At 42.6% G+C, this 20,029-nt stretch overlaps 2 protein-coding genes across 6 annotated transcripts in view; one reads left to right on the plus strand and one right to left on the minus strand.

The window, feature by feature from the left end:
- The first annotated feature begins 476 nt into the window (after nt 1–476).
- On the plus strand, nt 477–14,505 carry ric8a (RIC8 guanine nucleotide exchange factor A). 5 transcript variants are annotated; one of them, XM_024282717.2, is made up of 15 exons: nt 483–835; nt 2,673–2,720; nt 2,951–2,968; nt 4,677–4,890; nt 6,200–6,354; nt 6,429–6,509; nt 6,800–6,899; nt 8,612–8,799; nt 9,032–9,126; nt 9,207–9,357; nt 12,509–12,604; nt 12,680–12,824; nt 13,010–13,154; nt 13,418–13,537; nt 13,615–14,505. In XM_024282717.2, the coding sequence occupies exons 1-15, from the start codon at nt 752–754 to the stop codon at nt 13,757–13,759; spliced, it is 1,785 nt and encodes a 594-aa protein (XP_024138485.1). In that variant the 5' UTR covers nt 483–751; the 3' UTR covers nt 13,760–14,505. The 5 variants fall into 5 exon arrangements, with proteins under 5 accessions (XP_024138483.1, XP_024138482.1, XP_024138484.1 ...); XM_024282715.2 differs by having other exon boundaries at nt 477–835; nt 6,203–6,354; nt 12,509–12,824; XM_024282714.2 differs by having other exon boundaries at nt 479–835; nt 12,509–12,824.
- Nucleotides 14,506–17,470: 2,965 nt separating this feature from the next.
- The window catches only part of carmil2 (capping protein regulator and myosin 1 linker 2), a 62,647-nt gene continuing 60,088 nt past the window's right edge, over nt 17,471–20,029 (minus strand). Inside the window, exon 41 of the mRNA XM_024282369.2 lies at nt 17,471–19,975. Within this exon, the coding sequence (XP_024138137.1) occupies nt 19,557–19,975 (419 nt within the window). The 3' untranslated portion in view covers nt 17,471–19,556. The remainder of the gene's footprint in view (nt 19,976–20,029) is intronic.

The raw sequence follows: 20,029 nt of genomic DNA on the forward strand, positions 1-20,029 counted from the left end.
ATAATAAAGGTGTAGGATAACATACTCTGATTGCTTTCAGCAATCAGACAAAAAATTACCCATTCCTATTCTTGACCAGCTGCGGTCTTCTCTTTGATTTCTATGATGATTTGGCTCCACCTTGTGGCTACATGAAGATACTGCATGTTCTGTATTAATTCTTTCTTAGGTTTGTCTTTCTCGCTGATTTTTAAATAACATTTTTCATTGTTTTCTCCAATGAGCTCCACATATTTAATAATTTGGGTAATTCTGGTAAAGTGTTATAAGAGACTTAAAAAAAAATCTCTGATTCCACTACTGTGTTTGATCCTAAAGGTTATTATTTTTTTTATTTATCTAAAGAGGCTGACCCAGTCACAAGAAAACAGAATAAAAAGACACAAAAGGCAAGAAAAGAAGTGATGAAACATACAAGAATTGCCTTTTTACCCCCACTAGAGCCTAAAATGCAATCAATTCTGCAGGGGTGAGTAATGGATGGCCACAGAGGTATCACGTTTTGTGCAAGTTTTGTGGGGAATCGAGGCTTAATTAACTGTATTTAATCCCCCCTTTCAATCTATAATCAAGTCCAGAACTTTTCTGTCCCACGGACCCTAAACGCAGCACGCGGCGTGCGCAGTTCCGTGCCTAATCGCGTCTCGTGGCTTTTCGTGATCCAGAGATCATGCTGTCATCTGTGGGTGGAGGCAGCCCGCAGTGCACCGTCCCGCTCCGAGGCTGAGTCCGAACAGGCAGCGGCGCCAGCATGGACCTGCAGGCGGTCATCGCGCACATGGAGACGGGGGAGCAGGACGCGGCCCTGGCGGCGCTGCAGGGCTTCAACCGGGAGGTAAGGATGCGGGGCGGGAGCTGCGGGGCCGGCGCGCGCAGAAACGAGACACTTTGAAGGTTTCATTGGTTTGATGAAGGGTGGGACCGGCTTTCTCCGTGGGGGTCTGTGTTCACCTGAGGAATGTCACGTGATCCAGCTGGATCAGCTGTTTGCATGGAACCAAAATGTTGAGACAGGCCAACATGTGATGGGAGCAGGGAGGACCTGGAGGAGGCCACATGACTCCTGCTGCTGAGGATGTGAGGAGATCTGATTGGGTGGGGGTGGGAGGTTCATTGATACCTCTTATGAAATGTGACACATGATCAGTGACATCATAAGATCACATCAAAGATTCCGGGATACCTTTAAGGCAAGAATCTTGTCTGGATTCTTCTGTGACTCTCTGACCTCCCGTCTCCTCCTCCAGGCTGTGCCATGAGTGATGGAAAATGTTCAGATCTCTTTATTTTAGTGCTTGAAATGTCAGTATTAAGAAACAGAAATGTGCTCCACCCCACCAGACGCTTTAAACTTCACTGATGCCTGAACCCGAACCCTCAGCCAGAGACTGAAGCTGATCTTGAAGTCAATAGGATTACATTCTCTGATCTACAAATAGTCACACTGCAGAGCTCTTTATGGAGCTAAAGAGATCTGGAGGATGAGGAGCTTAGCATTAAAGGAGCATCCGCCATAGAGAAGGGGGACGGACGGGACAACAAGCTGTGTGACGGCTGGAAGGAGGAGTCAGACCCTCACGTGATGTTTTTGTTTTCAGAGATGTAAAAGTCAAATGTTTGGTATTTAATTGATCAGCTGCTGCTTCTAAAAATCAGCATTTTCATGATGACCTGAAGGTGTGTTATTACAGTCTCAATCAGGCATGTCCAATGAGGGCCAAATGCGGCCCTCGTTCAAATTTTGACCAGCCTACAGGCTCCTGCATCTCCCAGCACTTTCTCAGAAGTATATCTTGATTATGATTGGCTAAACTCATGAGTCGTTGTAAAGCCACCTGTGGTTACGTGACCTTCAGAGACTTAAGGATCAAATTTGTTTTTGTTGTGTTTTTTTCTGAAAAACTATTTTCCTGCTCAAATGATTTATATGTAGAAGTTTACAGTAATAGTTTAATAGTAAATATTATGTTGCATTTCGTATAAATCCAGATTTAAAGTTGGCCAAAGTTTTTTTCCATAGACTTTCAGCATTGTAGTTCTGAGACATTTTTTGAAAAAATAAAATAAAAGTAATAAATAGTTTATTTGCACTGCATTACATGTTATTATAAGGGTTCAAACGAAACTTTCTTCTCTGCATCTTTTTTTTCAAATCTTAATTTTTTAAACTATATTGAGACTTCCAACAAGGTCACCCCTGATTGGTCAGAGCGGTGATAACTCAGACTGACTCGGACCAATCCCTGACATCGCTGGCTCCAACATGGCAGCATCCGTGTCACCAAACAATGGCGACTGAATAGACTTCATTTGATTGAAAATAAACCATCTTGTATGATGTTTTCTTAATATCTCATTGAAAGAGACAAATAGGCATAAATGCCCCCCCAGTGAAAACCACCTGAGTTTTGTGTTGCCAGGCGACCTGGGCGTGGTGTTGCCATTGCAGAGGTGCCAAAATCTGAGCTGCTGAGTCCATCATGTCAGATTATCTTGAGTCAGTGCCAACAGAAATCTGGTCTTTCTCACAAGACCATCAGCTGGTTTCAGCAAAGCTTTGCTGTGATACTTTTGAACAAACATGTTGACCCTTAAAGCTAAATAAACTCATCTACTGTGACTTGGATAAAACCATTTCCTAAAATGCTGTTTTACATTCTTTTTTCTTTCAGATGAGCCAGTGCTTTACATTTAGGACAGCAGAAGAGAAGGACAGACAGGTACTCCTCACATTTACAGACGAGTATGCCCTTTTGTGTTCTGGTTTCTAATAGATACTCAAGAGGTATAAACATATATTTAAAAACAGTCTAGCCACTTGTCTAGATTTTTTGCTTTAAAAGTAGTTTACCTGTAAGTGCAAAATAATTTTGTAAAACATGTCAGCATTAAAAAAACCTTCAAAAAGAATAATTTGTCTCTCCTCCGTTCTCTTATGCGGGTGCTTTAGGAAGAAAAGCTTCAAAAGGTATGAAAAGGTGATATGTGATGAACAGAAACTGCATAAAAACTGCTGCAGAAAAGTATTTATGCCCCCCCCCCCGAGCTTCATAAATATAGAGTTTGTCACACTTAAGGTATTCTGATCATTAAACTCAAATAAGTCTCTCTGACCTCATGTGAACAAGGATCTGCTTGGAGTTTGTAATTACCTGTAATAAAACCGTGTTTGTCACAACTTTTAGTGAGAGTTTCTCTGGATGAAGTCAGTCCACTTGGTACAGAATTCAGACTCTTTGAATATTTTTCTGCTCTTACTGACTTGTAAAGATCATGAAACTGCACCTCATTCAGGTTTATGTCCTGATCTTCACGAGAACTTTTCAGAACCTCGAGCTCTAGGACCTTCAACTGGTCCATTCTGAGTTGGGGCTGCTGTTGAGTTCACTGCAGAACAACTGATGACCTCATGAACTGATGAGGTCATACAGGATTTTCTTGTAAAAAACAGAATTTACGGTTTTTAGTTAAACTAAACCAACTACAGACCATTATACTACCACTTCTGTGTTTAGCTGTTGCTCTGATGTTCTTTTGCTAAAATACTGTTAGTTATGATGATCTGAATCCTTAAAAGTACAACAAACATGCAACAAAGGAAGGGATAATACATTTTTACAACATTGTATGTACAAAGTTTGGTGGTTTGATAAAAATTCACACAGAAAAACAATTTCTAAATATACATTGAAAAGCAGAAAGTAGCTGCCTTAGATACAGACTGAAAGCCCATCCATCCATCCAACCGTCCGTCCATCCATCCATCCTTCCATCCATCATTCTATCAAACCATCCATCTATCGGTCCATCCATCCGTCCAACCATCCATCCATCCATCCGTGTGTCCGTCCATCCGTCCATTCATCTGTCCATCTGTCCGTTTGTCCAACCATCCATCCATCTGTTTGTCCATCAGTCCAACCATCCATGAATCCATCCGTCCATCCATCCGTCCGTCCGTTTGTCCATCCATCTATCTGTTTGTCCATCTGTCCATCCGTTTGTCCGTCCAACCATCCATCCATGAATCCATCCGTCTGTCCATCCATTATTCTGTCTGTCCATCCATCCATCCGTTCATCTGTCCGTCCATCCATCTATCCGTCTGTCCATCTATCCATCCGTCCATCCGTCCGTACATCTGTTTGTCCGTCCAACCATCCGTCCGTTCACCTGTCCGTCCATCCGTCCGTTCATCTGTCCGTCCATCCATCTATCCGTCTGTCCATCCATCTATCCGTCTGTCCATCCATCTATCCGTCTGTCCATCCATCCATCCGTCCGTCCATCTGTGTGTCCGTCCAACCATCCGTCCGTCTGTCTGTCCATCCATCCATCCATCCATCCATCCATCCATCCATCCATCCATCCATCCATCCATCCATCCATCCATCCATCCATTCTTCCATCTTTCTCTCCTAACCTAACTAAACCAAGTGTAGCATTACCCTTTACTCTGTCACTGAAAGACTGTTTGATTTACACTAAAGTCAGAATGGATCACAGACTCTACTGTACATGTCCGGAATAGGATCATTTTTGTCCAGTAGATCTTTTTTTTTTACTATTTTTTTTTCTCCAAATCTAGAATTCATGGGTTCAAATTGCAACTTCACCTACTCTCTGTGTGGTAACTTGCTTACTCTTATTGTTTTTTTGTTTTTTTTCCTCCACAGCATCTGGGCGAACTGGTGGTTGGTTTTCTCAGCAGGAATTTGCAGCCTTCCTGTCTGCTGGCCTGTTTAGAAACGGTCCGAATTTTGTCCAGAGACAAACGCTGTCTGGATCCTTTCATCACCCGCTCAGCTATGTCCACTCTTGCCACCTTTGCTGGCATAGCCACGGTCCAGACTGCTGCTGCTGCTGATGGCCAGCCAGGAGAGGGCAAAAGTAAGTGTCTGTGCTCACAGTGTCTGAGTCAAAACCATGGTGTTTCTGCTGGACACTTTCTACTGCCAGCTTGTTATGCTCCGATGGAAGGTCTACTGGAGACACCTTTTGATTGCATAAATAACTTTTAATATGGAGGGTAGGGATGTTTGTTACAATGTCAATGAAGAAACAATAGAGATCACAAAGTTTTGACATTCCCACAACATACAATCATTGTTGCATTTTCCTATTTGGTCATCTTCTTGTTATCAGAATCTAAAATAAATACAGAAAAATACTTGAAAAGGTCGATGCTGTGGTGAGAAAAATGCACCATTGATGCAAAAATAGCATCATAACCATTCCAGGTGAGGAATAAGTCACTCCCCCAGGAGGAGATTCATATTCTTCTTCTGGCAAGTTTAGGAAGAATGAAAACCGACTCATGAGTAGATGTAGTATTTAAACAGTCAGCATGCTCATGGAGATACTCATAATGTCGTATCAGGGTGGTAGCAGAGTTTCATTCCTGCCAGTAACCCCAGAAGAGCAATGGTTCAGGTTATGGTCAGAGGTCGCCAGGTGTTTGCCAACAAGCCCCTCCCAGTCTTTGCTTAGGAGTTGAGTTGTAGTAACCATTTTGGCTGGCTGAGCCTGAATCCTTGACGGTTGTAACTCCATAGGATTTTTTGGAAACACTGTCTGGACTGTTTCCCTGAACCAGTTTATGCAGGAAGACCATCCTGAATTCAAATTCAACTTTATTTGTTTATGTCAGAGAAAACTTTGAAGTGCTTTACACCAAAAAAAAAAAGTAAAAATAGAAATTATGATTTTAAAAAAACCATAAATACCCATTCTACAAAAACAAACAGCCCAATATCAATTTTAAAAATGTGGACATGTAAAAACTATTTTAAAGCTATGCTAAAAATAGGAGTTTTGTTTTTTTTCTTAAAAACCTCCACAGTGGATGAAGCCCTCACATCCTTAGGCAGGTCATACAACAGGTGAGGTCCACAGTGGCCTCGCCGTGTTTTGTAGTTCTGACCTTTGGGACGGCCAGCAGACCTGCACCTGAGGACGTGAAAACTCCGGGGGGTCATAACCTAACATATAACTGGGTGTCATCAGCATAACTATGAAATTTTATGCCGTGTCTGATGTTGAACTTATATCAGCTGTCTCATACATAGGTGTGTGACATTTGTTCTCCAAATCTGAACCATCCCCTAGGAGAGCAATGAGCTTGTTACTCCGTCTACATTCATGTTTCTGGCTGTTTCACAACCATCTGGATTCATTAATCATCTCTTTTTCTTTTTAGCAGAGGATAAAGAGGGAGATGAGGAAGGGGAGGCAGATGCATCCAGAGCTGAGGAGAAGGAAGCTCCTCCTCCTGCAGAAAATCCCGATCTGGAGGTGATTGTTGAGGCTCTTAAGTCCATCTGTAACATCCTGCTTCACAATGAGACCGGACAGGTGAGCCTGAGTCACAGCCAGAGTTTGGTTGAAGCTGATCTGTTGATCTGATGACTGTGTGCTATGGATGACAGGCGGTGGCGGCAGAACTGCAGCTCATTAAAGGCGTGGCAGAAAGACTGAAGCACTGCAACGATCCCACATGGAGCTTTGAGGTATGGACATCCTTCACACAGATTTCAATGTTGAAGTCAATTTGTCAACTAGTGTGGCTTACATATGAGAAGAGCATAAACATTTGGCCTCACTATTAACCTTTCTCATTTACAGTTGACATTTTAGAAAGTGTCACAGAAGGGCAGTAAGGCCATGGCCCAGATTCTAATTTAGCCTACCATAATCAAGAGATGACATGCCTTATTTGGTCCATTGCAGACTAAAACTGGTGTTGTCATGTTTCGTCTGTGGACTTGCATTCCTTACATGTATTGTGCTTGTTTTCCAGGTGCGTTTCTTTGACTTGCGGCTTTGCTTCCTGCTGACGGCGCTCAGGGTGGACGTGAGGGCACAACTGGCTCAGGAGCTTCACGGCATCAGTCTTTTGGGTAACGTTTCTTTTGTGTGTTGATCCCGATCCTGCTGAGTTCAGACTGTTGCAAAGGGCCTTTTAACTCACAAACACTCAAACTTTGTCTTTCAACATCGTCTTGCATCTTCAGGGCATGTTATGGAATCATCTCTTTGGTTTCAGCATAGAATGACAGAACTTAGAGAATGAAAGCACAGAGGAATAACAATAAGAGCAGGTGGAATGGACTCCATGGCAGTAAGCGTCATAGATGCTTGAGGAACTGCAGGCCAGTTCAGAGTGATATTTAAGTTCCCTTTGGGGTAGAGAGTCTTCAAAGTGAGCTGTAAGTCTAACCTGGAGTTGCCCCAGCTTTGGGCACCTTAAAGAGTGACGCAAATGTTTAAAAGATCTTCTTTGGAACTATTTTTAAAGTGTTCCCAGTGCTTTTTTAATTATGATTAAGTCACTTTTAGCCAAAATAAACAAAATCTGAGTTGCTTTCTAGGACGTAGTTTCTGCTGCACAGCAGGCGTTCATTAAAAAATTGACTCTTTCTGGGCAGGACTGTTAGCATGGATTAAGCCCACTTTGACTTACTCGACATTAGTGCTAACGCAAACTATTATTTTAATAGTCGGCTAATCATCGATTATTTTTTCCGATTATTCGACTAATCGAGTCATGCTCAAACTGGATGTAAAGCATACATCTTAACCATCATTAGCTTTAAACTAAAAACTTGATATATAGCATTATCTGTGATAATGATGCTAGTGTGAATGCTGTAAGCTGAATTTGTATCTGGGCCCGCGTCTGGTACTGCATCCGGTACCGCATCCTATGCGAGGTTAGGGTACCGGTAACGGGTTTGGGTACTGGCATTGAATGCGTCCGAGGACCAGTCTGCGTCCAGTACCACATCCGGTACCGCGACCGATGCCAGGTTAGGGTACCAGTGCCGTGTTTGGGTATCGGTACTACTAGATGCGTCCTGAGGACCAGTCCGGGTCCAGTACTACATCCAGTCCCACGTCCGATGCGAGGTTAGGGTACCAGTACTGTGTTTGGGTACTGGTATTGGTTGCGTCCCGAGGACTAGTCTGCACCCAGTACCGCATCCGTTATCATGTCCGATGCTAGGTTAGGGTACCGATACTGGGATTGGAGACTGTTATTGGATGCATCCCGAGGACCAGTCCGGATCCAGTACCGCATCCAGTACCGTGTCCCAAGGGTTGCGGACCCTTGATTTTACAAACAGCCACCATGTCAAAAAAACGATGAGTTGATGACACCCAAAACGTCAAAAAGTGACATGAAGTGAGGGTTCTTTAACCAAACATCAATATGTGATGACCTGGGGATGAGAATGTGTTGCATTTGCTGCTGATTACCTGGAGCAGGTGTGTATAGCCAGTAAGGATCTTCAATGGCATTTTGGTAAGAAAACTTGCAGTACACTGCCCCTCGAGGTCTGGAGTTTGACACCTCTACCTGGAACCTGAGAATCATTTCCTGCTGGAAATGTTGACGTTCAGTGCTGTTTTTTGCAGTTGACTTCAGCCGGTGTGTGATCTGTGGCTCCTCAGAGCAAAGAACAGCTGAGTGTTGAACGACATTTTCTTTAGTGAGATGAACTCAGATAGATTTTAGCTAAACTGGGAATTGACTTCTACTGCCAATGATGAAAAAATAGAACTGTTTTGAATAGAAGATTGGTATGTTATGTCTTGTGTGTGTTTCCAGGAAACCAGCTGGATGCTACATTGGGTCTCTGTTGGCCTGATCCTCTGGAGACAGCCAGGGTGGGGTTGGAAGGGGTCCCTCCTGAAGAACTACCTCCTCTGAGCAGACAGCAGACAGAGCTAGCAATGGAAATACTGAAAATCCTCTTCAATGTCACATTTGACACAAACAGACGCAAAGTGGATGAGGTAATCACAGTGTTGGCACATCAAGGCCAGGTTTTCTTCTTTCAGAGTTGCAGCTTGACTATAGATCAAAAATTGTACCTGGTGATAAGCTGCTTCAGTTTCCACGTCTACTGTGATATAAACATCATGTCATAGACCCCATCTGGTTTGTACTAAGTCTTGAATGACATGTCTGTCATGTAGAAACAATGGTTGTACATGACAGCTGACAACTTTCTGGTTGTATTTGAAGGAAGAAGCAGCGGAGTACAGACACTTGGGGGCCATACTGAGACACTGTTTGATGAGTCGAGCAGAAGGAGAGGAACGTACCGAGGAGTTTCACAGGTAATGCTCCATCTTCCTTCTTTCATTCTCTTACTCTGTCACTGATGCTGTTTGTAAAACTCCTCTCCTTGTTTTCTCAGTCACACAGTCAACTTGCTCGGTAATCTCCCCCTGCCTTGTCTGGATGTGCTGTTAATGCCAAAGGTGCAGCAGGGCTCCATTGAGTACATGGGGGTCAACATGGATGCTGTAAACATGCTGCTAGACTTCATGGAGAAAAGGCTTGACCGGGTAAGATGATAACCTGCAAAAACAACCAGGATGTAACCTTTACAAAGCTAAATCCACTGGTCCAAAACACTACAAGTAGCCTATGTTTGACCATAAATCACATGTAGACCATGACAAGACAAATGCAGGCTTTATTTTGGGGATTTAGACTTCTTGAAGTTGAAAATTAACATTCTTATTCTTAGTGTGGAGGCCAAACGATTTTCAATGAGTGAGACAAACGTGTGTTTGAATACTTTTAGAATTCAGAGCCTGAACTACATTTCTTTGGAATCTTCTGTCTATTTATGCCATCCATCCGTCCATCCATCCATCATCCATCTATCCACCCGTCCTTCCATCCATCCATCCATCCATCCATCCATCCATCCATCCATCCATCCATCCATCCATTCATTCATTTGTACATCCGTCCCTTCATCCATCCGTCCATCTATCCATCCATATATCTGCATGTTCATCCCTTTTTCTGTCCATCCATTTGTACCTCCATCCATTCTGGATGGAAGTTCAGGGAGAGTGTCTTGACTTTGTTTGGAGACCAAACCAGACTATTCCTTCACAACACTGTAATGCAGCATCATCACAGCAGGGAGGGGAGTCAGCTGATGTCCCATGCCCAGTGTGGGAGCTCTGCCTAACAGGACTGGACTGCTTCCTCAGCATCATTTGGCTTGTTTTCCTTTCAAACTTTCATTTTCTCCTCCTACTGCACTCCCACTTGGTGGAGGAAATACACCATGGCTGTTTGGGTCTATTTCCAGAGATGCACCCACCTGCTCCAGTGCAGTGTTGGCAAAGTGGGAGTTATTGTGTGGCTGATTTTGTTCAGAATTCTCCATCTGGGATTTATTTCTGTTGGCAGAGGCTTCAGGATTTCACTCAGCTGTGCATTTCTCTGCTCTTCGTACACTCCCTCCACTTATCACCAGCTTCTCTCGCCTCTGCTTACAATTCTCTGCTCCACCTGCTTCCCTGCTAGTCCATTGTTGCTCACCTTTCCCATACCAGCATTTTTATGTTTGTTGTGTTAACTGAACAGACTTCTAAAACATGGTCCACAGCTGTGGAAGCAGAACCCAGTCACAGGTTCAATCCCTGCTGGATTGATCTAAAGTAAACTGCATGACAATTTGAGTTGAAAGTAATGTTTCTATTGACCTGATTCCAGTTTACATTGTTGGTATTATATAGATTTTTACTGTCTTGAAGATAAACATTAGTGAAGAAAGCAGATGTTTTTGGAGCATGTTCTGAAGCATCACAGTCCAACAAAAATGAAGATTGAGGTGAACGGTCCACAGTGGTCATTCTGCTATGCTGAGTAATAATAATCTTTGATTGGTTCCCATGTGATGTAGAGTTTATTAATACTGCCCAACATGCAGCATCAGCCTTTTGTCAAATGCAATCAGCTTGTTAATGCCTTGAATTATTTCTCCAACTAAGAGATCAGGTGTAATTTCCAGGATCTAATATTCAAGCTCAGAGATTGCACAAGGAGGCTGCAGTTTTGTAGTCACAGGGATTATTCAAACAGCACCAGCCAGGGTCAGGATTAAACACACATCTTTCATTTAAAGAACACTTAAGAACCCACTCTGATCATCTTTTGATCTACTTTCAAACTGTTCCCAGTGTTTTTTTTAATTATGACATAGGCAAAATAAAAAAAAACCTGTGTTGAAACATAGTTTCTGCAGAGCGGCAGGAGTTCATTAGAAATTCACCCCTGAATGTGGACGGAGTAAGACCGTTACCCCCTTAGTTCTAAAAAAAAGTTATTGTCTACATAACAAATAAGCTCTTCTTTAATCTGTATTTTTTATTTGCTCCTGATTCACAACAATCTGAATAAAGAAATACTTACAAATGTAGTTTTAAGCTTAATTTTCTTTATATATGTCCTCGACCATCAGAAACATGTAAAAACAAAAACAAAAAAACATTTTCATGGGAGTGAGTCTTTAAATGTTTAATGCCAGAGTTCAGTTGGTCTGTGTAGATCAACCAAAGAAGGCCCTTCAGCAGATCTGCATCACCCAAACGAGGAGGAAATGAAAAATGCCATTTCACTTTTGAGCATTGTCATGTGTGCATGACCTTAAACTGAATGAGCGTGTGTCCAGCATGAACAGAACTTGGGGAAATACGGCTGACAGTTTCTTCCCAAACAACCGCTAATATCTTATTTGAAAAGTTCTCCTCTTCACTCCAACTTGAACTGACAGAGAAAGCAATCTGATTCTTTATTGGTGTTAGAGCTTCCACATTTAGTCAACTAATCGATGACTAATTGACTATTAAAATAGTCAACAACTAATTTAATAGTCGATTAGTTGTTACTTTATATTATATGGAGTCAGACTGTAGTAAAGTTAAAAGTTATAATGGCATTATGCTAGCATTTTGGGTTATTTGGCATTTATTAAGGTTTTTTGGGGGCTATTTTGGAGTTTAGCTAATATTTCAGCAGCATGTTAGCTGTTTGGGCTAACTTGGGCTTTTTCAGTTTTTTAGTCTTATTTCACATTTGACTAATATTTTAGCTGGCTAACAGCTTCAGCGTTTTCAGCTATTAGTTTTAGCGAATTCAGCTAATTTAGGATTTTTTTCAGGTTTCTTTTTGGAGTTAAGCTAATGTTTCAGCTGCTTGCTATCTACAGTATTCTGGCTAATTTAGAATTTTCTCTGTTTTTTAGGGTAATTTGAAGTTCATCTAATATTTCAGCTACAGGCTAGCTATTTTGGCTAATTAAGGATTTTTTTCTGTTTTTTAGGCTAATTTGAAATTTGGCTAATGTTTCAGCTACATGCTAGCTGTTTTGGCTAACTTAGGATTTTTTCAGTTTTTAGGCAAATTTGCTATTAAACCAATGTATTAGCAGGCTTTCAGCATCAATGATTTTAGCTATCAATTTCAGCATCTTCAGCAACCAAATTCATCTTACAGCATTTATACTAACATTATCGCAGGTAATGCTATATATCTAGTTTTTAGTTAGTTTAAAGCTAATGACGGTTGAGATGTGTGCTTTACATCCAGTTTGTCCATGACCTGATTAGTCGACTAATCGGAGAAAATAATAGTTGGTGTTGTGTTTCATGCTGATCCACCTGACTGATGCAGGTGTGTTGCTCTACCTCTCAGGGACACAAGTTGAAGGAGACTCTCCTCCCGTCTCTGAACCTGCTGACTGAGAGCGCCCGCATCCACCGCGAGACCAGGAAGTTCCTGCGCTCTAAGGTGAGTGCAGCTCTGACTGGCAGGAAATGCTGCACGCTCGCATTCCCACACGTCAAATGGTCTGCGTGCTCACAGGTGCTGCCCCCCCTCCGCGATGTCAAAAACAGGCCAGAAGTGGGCAACACTCTGAGGAACAAAATCGTCCGCCTCATGACACACATCGACACCGACGTGAAAGACTGTGCTGCAGAGTTCCTCTTCGTCCTCTGCAAGGAGAGCGGTGAGTTTGTGTATTTCTAGTGCCTGGAAGTCAGAACTAATTCATTCTTCTATTTGTCTGTTTGCTGCATCAATGATCCCAACAGGATTTGATTAAGTTACATCAACTTTGCAAAAACACTTCAGAAATACTGTTTGGTTCTTTCCCTGTCAGTTATATTCCATGCTCATGTTTTTTCTGTCTAGTTTCAAGGTTCATCAAGTACACGGGATACGGGAATGCTGCGGGCCTGCTGGCTGCCAGAGGACTGCTGCGAGGCGGCCGAGACTCTGGCATCTACTCTGAAGATGAAGACTCTGAGACGGAGGAGTACAGAGAGGCCAAGGCCCAGTCAGTACCAGAACCTGCTGTGCCGCCATCTGACGGAGAAAAGCTCCTTTTCCAAAAGTGTCAGCAGTTTATATGAGATTGTAAAATGTTATTCTTACTTTAAAATAATTAAAACCAAACATTTTGATGTTTAATAAGCAAAACAAAAAAAGCCATAGTGAAGGAGGTGTGTTTGTGTTGCTTTTAGCTCACAGATAATGCATTAAGATGAAAGCTTCCTGTTGTTTTATGGAGTCATCTGACAGTTTCTCTGTGGCCTCCAGCATAAACCCCGTCACAGGAGTCGTGGAGGAGGATCAGCCCAATCCCATGGAGGGAATGTCGGAGGAACAGAAGGAGTACGAGGCCATGAAGCTGGTCAGCATGTTCAACAAACTGTCCAGGTCTGTCCAACAGAGGAGCCGTTCATGTAAACGGGGTCACTCACACTCATCTGGATTGCTTTGCTTCTCCCCCACAGGGGAAACCTAATCCAGCCCATGCAGCTCAGTATGGACGGGACCATGAGGGAGATGACCTCAGAGGATCTACAGAATCTCTCCCACAATCCTTTGCTCCAGCCAGAAGAGCGGCGCGATGCCGACAGCGAGGAGGAGGAACAATGAGTCCACGAGCTAGCAGACATTTACATTCAAAGAACGGTCTTGATTTAGATGGTCCCCCCCAGCCCCCCTCTATGGTGTCCAGTGGAGCCGTAGTCCTGCTGCTGATTCCACAGAACTCCTGATGGGAGCTCCTGTGAGGCCGAGAGTCCTTCAGCTTTATGGATCAGTCCAGTCACACACAGACCGCAGCTCTTTAGAAATCACACAAGCTTTAGTTACTGTCGTGAGTATTCTCATTCCAAGTGTTTTTGTCTTCAGCGTAGCTCAGTCTAACTCTAGTTTTTGACTCACCTTCGTCTTTGCTCCTGAGCATCAGATGACGGCGTTCCACGGCGAGATGAGCTGCAGTCGTTAGATGATGGCGTTAGGAGTCAGACCGCAGCTGGTTTCCCACCAGAATATGTTCAAACACATTTATGGCACTTTAAGGAAAAACAGGAATATATGTTGACTTTAGGGAAGAACGATAGATAAGTCACTGTCACTGCTGCACAGAGGAGCTTCAACAGACTGAGGACCGGGTTCTTCCATGTAACTCTGAGGAGGAAACAGGAAAGCCAGTCTTTGATGCTAAATTTCGGATTTATTTTTCTGAGAAAATTATATTATCAAGATTAAGCTATTTTTAGGAGTAGAAAATGCACCTCAGATGGAGACGTATTCTGATGCAGGGTTTTGTGTGAAAGCCACATGTAAGCTTGTTTGTATTGTTCTTGTGCAGATGAATATAAAGTTCATGTAAGGTGTGTCTGCTCTTTATTTTGATCCTGAGGAGCGACTGTTCCAGCTCCCTGTCCTGAAGAAGGATTGAAGTCTGAGACAGCTTCAAACTTCAAGAAAAAAAAAGAGCTCAAGAACTCTCTCCAGGTCATCTTCTCTGACTGGGTCTTTAACTGTAGTCACACTCAGAGGGGTTCTCTATGGAAAGCCTTAGAGGATTTAACCCTTTAACACCTGAGGCGTCGTTGGTGACGCTTAAACACAAAATCTTTAACATACTGTAACCGCTAACAAGATCAACGTAATTCCAGCAGAAATTGGACCCTACAGCATTTACATGCAGTCAGTAAAGACCCCGTACACACACCTCACTAATGAGTGCCATAAGACACCACCCATACAACGCAGACTATATTGCTTAGTAGTACATAGACATGAACAAATGTTCAATAAACTTTTTCAGTAGACATAGACAGTGGACCAAAGACATATTTTTGGCACTAATGGAACCCCATACAGCCCAGCCTAAGCCAGACTCTGGCCTCAGTGACCCAAGGTAAATTGAGTTTGAGACCCCTTATTTAGTGAATGAAAAACAGTTATTTTCCTGTAAATCAAAAAGGAGAAAATCTCATCAGTAGGTTGCAGAGTGACAAACACTTATCGGAGGTCCTGATTCCCCAAGACCAGGGGTCGGCGACCTTTAACAGTAAACAACCCATTTGGGCTCGTTTTCTATTGATAAAAACCTAGAAGGAGCCGCATGGTCTTACTTTAGCCTTTAAGACATTTGGATTTACATTCATGACCCTTTTTTTAAATAATAAATATGAACTATGTTTATTTTTTGGCACTGGCAAAAGTAAAAATATAAAAAGAACCTAACATCTTTCAAAATGTGACTTTTTATTTATCTATTTATTACGTGTGACAATATCTCAAATAGCCTTTTTTGTTTTTTCTTACACCTTTTGTCCTCAGCAGTCTTATACTTCTGGGTTTTGTTATTTTAGTTTAAGGTTGGACCTTGGTAGTCTTAGTTTGTGGGCTTTATTTGTTTTCTTTAGGTAGTTTTGATTAGGCAGCCATTAGCAGGGAGCTGCAGACTCCGATGGTCGACATAGTTGGGTCAGCAGTCTCCATGAGCCACAAAGGAGAGACAGTTTCAACAGAAACTGGCTTTACTGTGAAAGAACGCAAATGAGACAACTCCATAAACGTTTTAATCATTTAAACAAGTATAGGTACAGATGTACTCTGTGTTCATAACTCATTTTACTTTGTTTTATGTCATTTTTCATATATTCTGTGCGTGCAAGGCAAAAAGAAAGACAAGAGTAGAAAATCAACTCTCCTCCAGGATGAGAGGTAGGCTCAGGCCGCTGACTGCATTCTGCAAAACTCTCCTGCCATCGTTGTCACAGCAGCATCTCCTCAGGGCTGAGGTCCCTGAAGAGGAGCTTCTGCTGAAGATGCACATGCTCTATGCCCTGGTGACGGCCCCCCAGGAAGCCTCCGCAGCGCCCCAGCAACAGACTCATTCCACAGGAGGTCTCCAGCTGGAAACCTTTTCCTGGGTCACATGCTCGCCTTCAGCTAACAGGTACGCAGCCAATGAATGAGAGGTGCTGGCAGACAGCCCCCAGGAGAAACTGACCCTTACAGTGGTAAGCATTTGTGTTAGTTTGATATGAAGACACCCATGTTTGTCCAAAGGGTGAATAAACCTGAATCCGCTTGGATGAACACAAACATGCAGAGCGCCGGCGTCGGTCCAGAAACAGCTGGATGACAGATCAGAGATTAGAGAAAAGGAAAACCTGAGACCGCTCTCACACCAACGGCATGATGGGACCTCTGCAGGAACCACTGCATGCTGGGAAGTATCTCTGAACCATCACACATTCATGCCTTCAGCTGGACTGAAACAGTCCTGCGATTTTAGGTGTGAGAAGATCCTCAGAGGATCAGAGTGAGTGAAAGCAGCTGCAGAAACCTTCATCTGAACTCTGGTCAGCCGATGAAGAACCTTCAGCAGCCACACAGCCCAGGAGCTTTCTGCATAAACATTGTGGGTTTGCATTTGAAAAACAGAGGATATGACAATACAATAAGATCTAGGTGTTAGGTGATGTCCTCTCGTAAAATGTAAAGTGCTGGATGACAATGTAGAGATCATCAGAACGCAATGTTTGAGTAAACTTATGCGTTCACATCAGAACATTGGTAGTAAGTTCAAGGTTGAAAGTGAGACATTTCACAAGTAATTTGCTTAATTTATTGTCAGATTTTCTAACAAAACTAATAAAACTCTCAGGGACTTAAGAGGTAACGTTTTACTTTTGCCTTTAGAAAAAACGTTTTTAAATTCCAAATTTTTATATTAAAAAAAGCTGACAGCAGAACAAATGGAATATTTCTCAGTGAAATGTTACCTGTGTTTGTGTCTTATATTTTGCAATAAGGTAAATAAAGAATGTGAGCAGTAGTGCTGCCACAAATGATAATTTTAATAGTCAACAAATCACCAATCATTTTTTCAGATTACTTGACTAACCGGGTCATTCGCAAACTGGATGTAAAGGACACATCTTAGTCATCATTAGCTTTAAACTAACTAAAACTAAATATACAGCATTACTTGCAATGATGCTAGTGTGAATGCTGTGAGCTGAATTTAGCTGCTGAAGATGGTAGTGATGATAGCTGAATATACTGAAATTGATAGCTGAAAACGCTGAAGCTGATAGCCAGCTAAAATATTAGTTAAATGCCAAATCACCCTAAAAAACGAAAAAAGCCTAGGTTAGCGAAAACAGCTAACGTGTAGCTGAAATATTAGCTACACTCCAAAATGGCCTGAAGAACGGAAAAAAAGCTAAATGAGCCAAAATAGCTAGCATGCAGCCACAATATTAGCTAAACTCCAAATAACCTAAAAACTGAAAAGAAGCCTAGGTTAGCTAAAACAGATAACATGTAGCTGGAATATTAGCTAAACTCCAAAATAGCCACAAAAAAGTAATAAATGCCAAATAAATGAGAGGAATAACTTTCAACTTTACTACACTCTGACTTCACGTGTCTTTAGATCCAGGGTGTCAAACTCATTTTGATTCAGGGGCCACATCCAACCCGTCTAATCTCAAGTCGCCCGGACCAAAAACATAATAGCAAATATGGTCTAGTTGTTATTTGTAGTTTTGTTTTCTTTGCGTTTTCTCAGTTGGAAAAAAATGCCTCTAACTTAGTAGCCTAATCACTTATTAATATTATCATTAGAGCTATTATTATCCTTTTGACAGTGACATTTTGGTAATTGTAGTGTCACATCTTATCATTTTTATAGCGCTTACCCAGAGGTGGAACGCGCTTGCAAAAAAATGCTGTTTATTTCTTGATCTGTTGCAATGCTGGTATTTCTTTTCCTTTGCTGCCCCTGGTGGTGGAATTACGCATTGCGGCCATTTTTTTGAATAACAATAACTCGCCACAGAAATGGGCGAGAAACTTTCTTTTTTTTTTCGCCCAACATCCTCATATTTTTTCTCTCTTCATAACTGGGCCAGATTAAACCATCTGGCGGGCTGCATGCGGTCCACGGGCCGTGTGTTTGACACCCCTGCTTTAGATGTTATCCAGAAGCTGTTGTTTATATATGTTCTGATTCAGACTCAAAATTTAAGTTTGCGTCCTCTCAGAAATGTTTGGGACTTATTTTCTTTTGGACACATTTTTAAAAAAAATGACACAAAAACCTGAATTGAGGATTTTTGCAGAGGAATGGTTCATGAAGCTTGTTGCTGCTGATGTCTTCTCACCCTACACGGATTTTGGAGATGAGATTGATAACTGGCCGTTTACTAATCTGTGTTTTCTGTTGAAGTGATCATCTTCTTATGTGTTTTTCTACATTACAGTGATGGTTAATGATCCCGTTCTTCCAAGAGCACTGAATATTTGGTCCCTCGACCTGATCTGAAGGTCTACAGTTTGGTCTCAAAACATTGTCTGGTGGACATAGACAAGTCTTTTGTTTTCATCTTTTTGAAAAATTCCCCATTAAAACAAGTCTCTCCTATCTCAGTGAGTTTGCATGAACATGTAAAAGACAAATAAGGCAGATGTCAATGGTGGGATGTAGAGAGGCCGCAGCAAACAGCAATTTCCTCATCTCTTTCCCTCTCGGTCTGAGAGCTAAGGTGATCACCTGATGGTCTCCGATAAAGTTGAAGCCATAAGGAAATCAGCTCTGTCACTTTAAATTAACTAATGAATTATTGAAAATAATACATCCTTGATGACACAATAGGCCTCTGTTGTAAGTTTTGCAGCATTTAGTAGTCTGTTAAGAGATTTCTTTTTCCATTGGGAAGAACCTTTCAGGGACACACAGCTAAAATGTAAACGTTCAAATGTCTCACTTTCAACGTTTGATGTGTTCTGCTGATCATAAACGTCAGGAACTAGTTCTGGTAAAAAATAAATAAAGGTGTGCTCTTGAGGTTGATGTCTAGGTTTAAATGTACAATAGACTTTTCTGATAAAGTTGAGTTTGTCCTGAAGAAACTATCAATAAAAGTGGTTTTCTGTACAATAGTATGAATGTGTGTAGCGGAAGGTGTTTGCGCGGGATGCAGGAGTCTGACTCATCAGATGGAGAGCAGCGTCCTGCATTAAACTGCAGTCAGATGCTGACAGGCTCCAGCTGATCACACCGGTTCTCCCCACCCAGATCCTGGTTGAGCACGGATGCCCCCCCATTGGATTAGCATCCTCCTGAAGAAGGGTTTTAGGATAAAGTCTAAAGGAGCTAAACGTGTAGCTCCTGTGGTCTTTCTTTACAGCATGATGTGGTTTGCTGTTTGGTTTCTGTTGAGTTGTTTTTAACTCGGGGGGGTTCCATAGCTTTGGAGACCGTGGAGCATCAGAATCCTCTGAACCCCTCAGCGGCTGTTTGATGACAGAACCGTCAGAGGACCGATCCACTGGGAGCGCTCCTGCATGTGCGTGCATCTGTGCTTTAGCTCATAGAGTTGATGATGTCAGCAATCCCGCCTCCTGCGTCCTTGGTGCATCATTCCGACGAGGGGGGGTCAGTTCTGTGCTCGTGCCGCTCCTGTGTGCTGTTTCGCAGACCCGCAGGGGGGGGAGCTGTGCAGGATCCGTTCTCCTGGTGTTTGGGGCTTAGATGGGGTGTTTTTGAAGGTTTGGGTGGGGGTATGCTGGGGGCAGTTTCTTTGGATGGTGGGGAGACTAGAGGTCTGTCTGAGATTTGAGGGGGGGAGGTTGGGCTGGAGCCATCCTTTTGGGCGGCGGTTGAGGACGGTCTCCCCGGTGACGGCGTGGTTCCTGCTGAGGTCCCAGAGCCGCTCGGAGCCTTATGGAGCGCTGAAAGTTCATGCTGAGCCTGAGCTGCAGACGGGGGCAGGGTTTGTTCCTTTCCAGGAGGGGGGAGCTTAGCTGCATCACCTGCTCCTTTACTCTCTCCATCAGCTGTGAGGATGAAGACAGACAGATGAAGAGGTTTCCGGAGACGTTTGGAACAGA

Source organism: Oryzias melastigma, linkage group LG6, assembly GCF_002922805.2.
Source record: "Oryzias melastigma strain HK-1 linkage group LG6, ASM292280v2, whole genome shotgun sequence".
NCBI lineage: Eukaryota > Metazoa > Chordata > Actinopteri > Beloniformes > Adrianichthyidae > Oryzias > Oryzias melastigma.